The sequence below is a fragment of the Lepisosteus platostomus genome, chromosome 4, assembly GCF_059453375.1.
Source record: "Lepisosteus platostomus isolate fLepPlt1 chromosome 4, fLepPlt1.hap1, whole genome shotgun sequence".
Taxonomy (NCBI): Eukaryota; Metazoa; Chordata; class Actinopteri; order Semionotiformes; family Lepisosteidae; genus Lepisosteus; species Lepisosteus platostomus.
In genome coordinates, this window is record NC_142614.1 from 11,944,133 (window position 1) to 11,953,637 (window position 9,505).

The 9,505-nt window shown below is 41.1% G+C and overlaps 1 protein-coding gene across 2 annotated transcripts in view; it reads left to right on the top strand.

The window, feature by feature from the left end:
• Positions 1-4,728, top strand: part of fxr2 (FMR1 autosomal homolog 2) — a 41,670-nt gene extending 36,942 nt beyond the window's left edge. For both annotated transcript variants that reach the window (XM_088628482.1, XM_088628483.1), the window contains exon 17: positions 702-4,728. In XM_088628482.1, coding sequence (XP_088484608.1) covers positions 702-809 — 108 coding nt within the window. In that variant the 3' untranslated portion in view covers positions 810-4,728. The remainder of the gene's footprint in view (positions 1-701) is intronic.
• Positions 4,729-9,505: the final 4,777 nt, after the last annotated feature.

A 9,505-nucleotide genomic window follows, 5' to 3' on the forward strand; every position in this document is an offset into this window, starting at 1 on the left:
GACTAGTTCTTTGAGGTATAAGGGGCTGTACAAGTACAGAGACCTCATTGATTTTCAAATGGACTATCTAAACCTTGACTATTAACTTGGTTGCAAAGTTAACTGACCTCTGTCATTTTTAGCCAGGATCCTTGTATTTCCCACTTCACTTACCTAATAAATCCATCCATTTTCTAACCACTTTATCCAATCCAAGGGACCTGAAGCCTGTTCAAGGCAGGCCACGCTCTGGACAGGATGCCAGTCCATCGCTGGACTGACTGACACACATTCACACCTCTCAATGCTAACCACTGTGCCACCCACTTAACTCGATTTTTTCATTTAGGAATTTTCTTTGTAAGCCACAAGTTGGCTTCATATAGACCACAGAAAGAAAAGAAAAACATAAGCATCAGTCTTCACTCAGATGAAGATTGATCTAAAAAAAATCCTTCCTTTTTGAGGAGGATTAAAACTGGAAAGGTGTTTCTTTTCCTAGGAATGATGAACAGGTGTTGGCAGATCCCTGGACGTGATCTTTCACGTGGGTCTCTAACCAAAGAAAACCTCTTTTGTTAAAAAAAAGAGCAAAGATTTGGATTTCTTTGTCAGTCTGGACCTAATCCATTTTTTGTTTGCAGAAAGGGAAGCTAACCAGGGAGCACGGTCATTGTCGTCCGCCCTGACCAGAGCTTGCTTTTCTTTTTATTCAATTCCAGGAAAACGGGAACGCCAGAGCAGATCACAAGCCGGCGAAACGTTCCCCCAGCGGCGACGGCGTTGCCCCAACAAGCGAGCCCCCTGCTTTGGTCAACGGGGTCTCCTAAAAACAGCAACAAGAAGAAAAAAATTAAAAGTTTAAAAAAAATAGTCTCCATGGCAACACAACGTCCCTGCTTGCATTTACGTGAAACGGATGAGCAAAGGAAACCCGAATTTCTACAAAAGAGAAAAAAAAACGCATCTACTTAACACGAACCACGTGCCGTGTGTATCTCTTTATCTATCAGTACTAGTGCTTATTTAACTAGCTTGCCAAAAAGAGCTGATGGATATGGCTTGTTTTTCAGAAACAAACCTGTAACAGGACGTGACACTTGAGTTTGTTAGTTTCTTTTCTTTTTACCGGACTAGACTCTCAGCCGCGCTCCCTGAAAAGCCTGTTCTGTCCGGTGTGACATGGAGAGGAGGGCAGGGAGGACAGGTTTACAGGAGAGAGATGGGGAAGGGGCGAAGGCTACCTTAACTGACAGGCGTCTTTACCTTGTTGGGAGTTGAGAAAAAAAAACACTGACAATAATGAATATATAATGAAAAGAGACATTGTGCCTTGAATTTGCAAACCTTTTTTTTTCCTTTCTTTTCAAGGGAAGGTGGAGGGTATTTTTTTTCTGGTGGTGACGAAGTACAAAAATAAAGAAATAGGGGAAGGCGGGGGGAAGGGAGACGGAGAGAGGTGCATAGAGAGAGAAGAGGCAGATGGAACGTGGTGAAAATTGGCTAAAAATAAAAAAAATGTTTTGTGCCAAAATTTACCGGGCACTTGTTCTCAGGAAGGAGTCGATGAGCTGTGCGTGTCTGGCTGTTTGCGTGTGTGTGTGTTTGGCATGTCTGCGTTCGGCAGAGAGGAGTGTGGTTAACTGGATAGACAGAGGAGGATCTAGATTTGAACTGTTTAGACTCAAAGACCGCTTGACCATTTTTTTTTCTTCTTGTTTCTGTTCTGAAATGAAACCGAAAAGGATTGTGGGCCGAAAAAAGCATTCAGACCCTAAATACTGGTGCATAATTCTGAAGTACTTGAAGGTCTAGTCAAACAGTGTCTCCCCGGGTAGCCTCCTTTAACCTGGGGCCTGCAGTACAGTGAAGGGGCTTGTGAACCGAATCACTACACCGTTGCCTTGGAAACCACTGCAACTGAAAAAGGCCACCTGCAATTTTGGCCAAAAGTGCTCGGGGATGGGTTAATAGGAGGCAACGTAGAAGCTGGCCAGTTGTTGATTTGACTGCAAAAGAGGACTGCATTGGTGGTTATGCTGTTTGTAGGCTTTGAATGTGCTCTCTATTTAGGATTTTGAAAACTTATTTTAACCCCTTTTTAAAAGTGTGACCCAAAGCCTGCTGTGGAGTACAAAACACTGTCTGCAAACCAAGTTATATGGGTCCCAGGAGTCTTGCTGCCAAGACCACAAAAAAAGAGCCCATAACCTTATCAAAAGTGCTGCACAAATTCTGTATTTAGAATGAAAGTGATCTGATTTAGAGAAATCACTTTTTTCATATTTTTTCTAGTGTCTTGGAAATGGACACCAAAGAAATCTTGAGTCTTTCCTGACTTAATTGCTGAACAGTCATGTCAGGTGAGGATGTTAGGCTGCTAATCCTCATTTATAATACAATAAATCCTGGCTTCTAAAACAAAACCTGCAGATCTGCAGAATGTCAGATTCTCTTAGTTTTTGCAAGATTATTTTTTTTATTCCAAATCACAATCGGGGGATTTGTCCCTGGAACTTAACCGCCAAGGAACCATACCGAACCAAAAAAAAATGAACTGGAAGAAGACAGCAGAGACTGTAGTGCTGGTCACTCCAGAATTGCTTCTTAGCAGCGATCTGGGTTTTGTTGAAGTGTGAAGTTGGCCAGTCTTCAGATCATAATTATGAAATGACACTTCCTGCGAAGGACATACACGTTATCCTGAACAGCTGAGCCCAGGTATTTCACTTTGCTCCAGCTGCTTGATATGAAACATTCTGAATGGGAGTTATTGGATGGGTTTCAGATATACCCCTGAGACTAGGATAGAACTACAATAGAACCAAAATTGTATTCTAGAATAACTATTTTTGTAGGATGAGAATAGCAGTTGTTCATCTGAGTATAACTTGCCAAGCCCTTCCTTTGTTACCGATCCCCAGTTAAACACTGTTTCTGGTGCTCAGCCCTGAACTCTTTGGCATTCATCCCAAAAGCTGCGCACACTCGTTTCTGGCTGTCTAAGAATCCACTTAATATAGGGTGTATGCTGGCATTAGTAAAACATCACCCAATGGAAAGGGATCAGCTGTTAAAGGAAATTGCAGTTTCGTCTAAAAGGTCATATTTGCCGCAGGCGAGCTGTTGAAAACAAACGTTTTGCGTTTCGAGGTGGAGGGTGAAAGTATTTCAAGTGCTTGAATTGGTACATTGTGTTGCTTCCAAAAAGCAGCGCTGTGAATTGGTTTTTGACAGGAAACAACTCCCAGCGAAAGGACCGAAGGGGTTAAAATAAGTTTCTATGAGTTGGTTATCAGTCAAATGCTGCCTGTTACCAGATAGGGAAGGAAGGTGTTAGTTACCGAAAACAAATTAGAGGTTGGGGAAGGGGGTGGGAGGGAGAGGTCTGTAGTATTGTTTTGATCCAAATGACTATTTATTCACTGTACAGTATTTAAAGAGGAAGCCTTACTACTGATTAGCTCATTATGGTTTACTACAGTGAAGGAATTTCAGATGGCTGGAGTGAGCACCAGGCATTCAGGCTTTGACATATAAGATGCAGCTCTTGGCACAGAAACCGTCATCCATCCCAGAATTCCTTTGCTTTTGCGATCTTGAGCTTCCAAATGGAACACAGCCTTGCTTTTTCCATCAGCCGTGTTAAACCAGAGCTAAATTCATCGTCTTTGGGCTTACCTCTAATGTATTAGTGTAGCGCCATGAATCACATATCCTAATTTGTTTGAAACAGGAAAAAGTTGGTCCCTTTTGATTTGTTTTTTTTGCTCCTCTTCCTTCACAACCACAGGTTTTGATTCTCAACAACACCCTGTTATTACACCAAATCCGTCGGAGACAATGGTTTAGAAATTAATGTAACCTCTCCCAGACTTTGTCACTTAGTTTTGTGACTCAAATATGGAAGAAGACTCTAAAAGAAACATACGATGTATCTGAATGTCTTAGATTGTTGTGGTTTCCTAGAAAGATGTCTTTTGATCTCCTTCAGTGAAGGAACTGTAAGATACTGTAATCGGAGGAAATAACACAGCAGTACCTTCTGATTCAATTGATGCCTGCGGGTACAGTTTGCAGTGTTTTAAGTGAAGAACAGTGAATTTTTTAAACGGAGTCATTCTGAATTTCTTTTGTAGCGTCTAAATTGTTTTAGGTAATGAAGGGACCAACTTTTGGGGCATATTTGTAGATTTCACTTTTGTCCACTTTTTATGCAGAAATAGCCTATTTCAAAAAGCAAAATACGTGATTTGAAACCCGTGCCTGTTTGCAGAGAATTGGTCATGATGAAACGGGCCTTGTCAACTATGGAATGGATCCCTCTGTGGGGTAGACAATTCTTTTCTTGCATTTCTGGAACAGGGCTAGATTGGCAAGTTCGTATTTGTATTAAAGAAAAATCAAAACCCCTTTTTCTTGAAGGTTTACCTCCTGATAAAGATGTACATCAGGACCGTGTGCCAGTCTGCAGAGCTTTAGGAGTTTGGTTGCATGTCCCTCTCCCGAACACTAGGCAGTTATTAGACTCCAACCTGATTTGAACGTGGAAGGCTCCCTCTTTTCCACTCAAGATGGCCAATTATCTCAGTACTTGGGTCAGTGTGGCCTGGATGTGGCGTGCTCACTCTCTGTGCATCGAGCTCATGTGTTGTACAGTGTCTAATAACTGGTGTTCTTCAAATGTCAATGGCAATAACATGACACTCAATGCAAACTCAATAAAAAGGCTGTTTCTCGACCTTGCAACTGCTGTGTCTGATTTATTATCGATATCTGTGGAGTTCTGCTCCATGACCTGGAGAAGTGTCCAGTCATGGCCTTAGAGACCGTGAAAAGGAGCTGGTGAAAATAGTTTTCAACTTGTCTGATGAAGCCAGCAGGAAATGGAAGTGGGATTTCAAGAGCTGAGCTGTAGCAAAAACTGGAAGCAATGAATGGGACAAGGCATGTGATTATCCATTTTCTAAATGGATCAGGAGCACAGTTCTTTTTTTTTCATTTAGTAGCTGATTACCCATTTTCTAAATGCTTTATCCAATACAGGGTTGTGGGGGAACCAGAGCCCATCCTGGCAAACCAAAGGCACAAGATGCGATTCATCCTGGATGGGACACCAATCCATCTCTGGGCACGCACACAAACACACACCCTCACACCAGGGCCAGTTTTTCCGAAAGTCAGTGAACCTACCAGTATATCGGTGGACTGTGGGAGGAAACCCCCAGCAACAGGAGGAGAACATACAAACTCCATGCAGATAGTCCAGGGCAAGCATTGAACCCAGGGCTCCAGCTTTGCAAAGCAGCAATGCTAACCACTCAGCCAGCCAGTAGTTGATTGTCCTCATTTTTAGAGCTTCCCTCCCCCTCTGCCTTCACATTTGCAGCTGCTGTTTCAAACAGTCTTTTGGAATTCTGTTGGCTGACAAACAAAGAGGGGAGTTTATCAACCAAAGACAATGAGAAGTGCTGTCTATTGTCGGCATTTCAGAAGGGCTGTTGACAATTGTGGTCAGTTTAATTGAGCTTGAAGTGTTTGTTGCTGTAGCTGTGTTCTGCAGTTGTGATACCTGGTTCTATAGGTTTATAGGTACTTTATAATATTGTAAATGGCAGTTATGATTTTTCAATGCAGGTATAGTGACTCAAAATCCAAATTGTTCAACTGAGTGAAAATGAAAAGTGCAACGTCTATAACTGTGCCATATGTAATCGTAGTCCATCGTTATGTCCGAATTATAATTAGGCAGTAGCGATCCCACCTTGTGACTTGATCTTGTCAGATCTGAGTTTCAGTAGAGTTGGGTCTGGTCAGTATGGGGAATGGGAGACCTTAAGAACAGCAGGGGAGGCTAGCTGAGTTCATCTAGTGTAAGATTTTCCAGCCCTGTGTCCTGTGACATGAGGTCACTCTTTTAGACACTGGTTCCCTAGAGCCGTGTTGTTGAGGTAACCAGATAAGGATTCAGAACCATTCTTTTCCTGCTAGGAGCCAGGGAGCATCATGGGAAAGCTGCTGAGGACCGTTTTCTCAAAACGGTATGGAAATTAACTTTTCCATCTGGTGCTCCCATTTGAGTGTGCTAGTACAGCAGGCCTTCTATCTTTGGGTGGGCTTTTGTCCCTGCAACCTATCACAGCACTTAACTAAGAGTGTGCTGCTTTGTTGTATCCATAGCCATGTAGGACAAATTTTCTTCACTATTCGTCCCATACTGGGTCAATTCCCATATCGCCTCCATGATCAGATGAAGGTAGCTGGTCCGACATTGCGGTTTGAAACCTGAAATCATACGGTCATTTACAAAGAACGTAAGAACGGTTAAAGATAAGAAGAGGTTGTTTGGGAGTTAGTAGTTAATTGATCCCTGGATCTCATCCTGAAAGAAACTATTGTATTGTCTTCAGCAATATGGCTTGACAGTCTGTTCTACACTCCTTCCACACTTTGTGTGAAGAGGTGCTTCTTGTCCACCACCTCCACATAGTTTCCATGTGTGCTCTGAAACTCTGTGCTTTTCTGTTCAATCTGAAGAAATCTGCTGTGTTGACTTTGAATGAGGAGCTTCAATACTTGTACAAGGTCCCCTCGTAGTCTTCTCTGTTAAAGACTTAAAAGTTTCAAAAATAGATTTGCTTGCTCTTTTCTGGACAGATTCCAGAACAGCAATATCCTTTCTATAACATGGTTTCAAAAGCTTGACTAATTTAATATTCTGGAATCCATATAAATACATAAATTAAGTAGTGCAGTAGTCCTAGTATAGATCCCTGTGGTACCCTGCCAATTATATCACCCCAATCAGAGCATTAAATCTTATATTTACTCTTTGCTTTATATTTAATAGCCAATTTTTAGTCCAAATACTTGTTTCCCTGAATTTTCAGTTGTGTTTTATCTGGGAAAGTGAAAAAAGGAAGCAAATGTTCAGTGCCTAAACAAAACAATTACATTTTTTGTTACGTTTCTTGGAAAACAGCTGATGATTAAGTGTTAGTTCATTTTCAAAACCTAACTGTTTCCCATTTTTCATCACATACTATAGATACTATGACACCGTAAACTCGTGTAACTTGAGATACTGGTTTTTTGAACCCGGAGGCAGGAAGTCCTCATAAAGTCAACAGTAGTGTCTTTTCTGGGCTTTGTTTACTGGTTCAACCTTTTTGTGTAGGTATTGTTGCTAGGAGCTGTATACTCTTTCTGAAAAGAATAAAGGGCACTGAAACAGTAACTTTAAACTTGACTCTGCACCTATGTCACGAATGAAACATTCTCGGTCAGAGGCACCTGCTGTTCTTTGATGTGATCTGGGTAACCTGAGAATTTATTTATTTTTTTGCTTTCAACATCTAATGTTCACACACTGTCGGCTTCTTATTTTCTTGAAAAGCATCACGTTGCGCTATACTCAGAGGAGTGAACACTGGCTATCATTATAAATATGATGTATGCTGCTAGGTTTTGACTCAAGGCAGGTCTCTCTATCTCTGTATACAGCATCTACCTACAGTACCTACCTTCCACAGTTAATGATTAACCTCAAGAAATGAGACAACCTAAAGCTAAAGTTTTAAGAGGAGACAGTGTGCTGTTTTTACATTCGAATAATGTGTCGTTTCCAGTCCTACTTTTATAAAGTGCAGTAATGACTCAAATGATAAGGATTAGACACAAACAAAGGCAGAACACTAGAGATATAGGCACACAGAGGGATGAGAGATGAAGAGCTAGTGTGCAGATTACAGATGTAAAGCAGAAAGTGTTTCTTCTTGAGATGAATATATCATCATGATACCATAGGTCTATATCTGTTTTGCTATCTTTATCTTTATCCAGTTCAGAGTCACAGGGGAGCCAGAGCCTATCCCTGTAAGCATCAGGCGCAAAGCAAGGTACACCCTGGACAGGATGCCAGCCCATCACAGGGCACACACACTCACACCAGGGCCAAATTTCCCAGAAGCCAATTAACCTGCCAGTGTATCATTGGACTGTGGGAGGAAACCAGAGCACCTTGAGGAACCCCACATGAACACAGGGAGAACGTCCTTACTATGCAATGCTAAGCACTGTGAAACTGTTCTCTGGATGCAATTAACTCTGGACTAAATCTGCTGTATTAGCAGTAATTTCTGACAGTTCATTATAAATGTTTGCCAAGTGGTTCTAATTAAGTTGTACTTTTAATTTGTATTGAAGTAACTGATTGCTAATTACCCTTGTTAGAGTTCATTCTTGACCTGCATTATCGCAGTGTTACTCTAATAGTAAGTTTACTGGAGTGCTTTTTGCTAGCATGTCTCAAGTGTTTTTCTTTGCATGCGGAAGAAAATTGTGTTGGGGAAAAGTTGACATATTACCTTCTTGAACTAACGATTAACTTTTTTCATGGGATTAGTAACTCATGTATGTATTTATGTGACTTTCAGAGGGTGTGATATAAGCAGGAAAAAAGGTTGTTTCTAAAATGAACAAGTGTAAGTAAGTCATTAATACAGACACCTCAGGTTTAAGGTGGGATCTTGTTGACCCTGCTGTATATATTTTAACAGAATGAAACAGACAAAGCACGTAAAATCCCTTATTTCTCAATTACAAAATTCATGTTGTATAATAATCCATCCAACCCTAAACTAAGAATGACTCTTTTGATTTTTATTTAGCCCCAGGAACTTTTGTCGTTATTTTTTCACAAACAGAGTCTTATTCTGTTAGCAGAACAAGCCAAACACGAAATCGCATAAAGCAATGTCTTGAAACTGGCGCAACGTGGACATTTCAAACAATGCTGCAGATGTTTGAATTCACTAGAAGTGATCAACAGAGGGGAAAAAATGAATTGATCATTCTGGCGGAACAGAAGTTGGCATAATTTATCATACTGTGCACATTTTACTTCCCCAGAATTTCCATTTGTGTTCTTCGTTTCTTTATTTAATGAAAAGCCTGACACACATCATTGTGTTCACTTTGTCACAAAATGGCAGTGTCTTGAACACCTGCATCAAGTCCTCCTGTCATGTAGTGCCTTTCCAGGCAGACAGAGGAGTTTCCAATTGCTTATATAAAGTAGATGTTAGTCACAGAGAGCTGCATTGCTCTTATGGGGCTTTGAAAAATCATGACCATTTTCAAAGTATAAGGAGGTCAGCCTAGGCAAGGCTGGCTTGGAAAAAAAAGATGCAGGACTGGAGAAGACTGATGAGAACAGGGGCAAACTGGAGCAGACTTGATTAGAGTACTGATTAGACTGTTGTGGCCGGATAGGGAGAGATGGAGGGCGGTGTGTCAAGTCCATTCTCTGGGAGACTTATGATAAGTCATGGAATCATGGAATGTGAGTGAGGAGTGTCGTGGTTAGACAGAAAAGACATACATAATTACGGGAATCACAATTTCTTACTGTGATGCCCTGGTTATTTGAAATGTATCTTTTCTTGAAAAAAGTAAAGGTTTTATATTTAACAATTCAAAGGTTTTGTGAGATGCAATGGTGTATGGAAAAAAATGGATCAGTGTA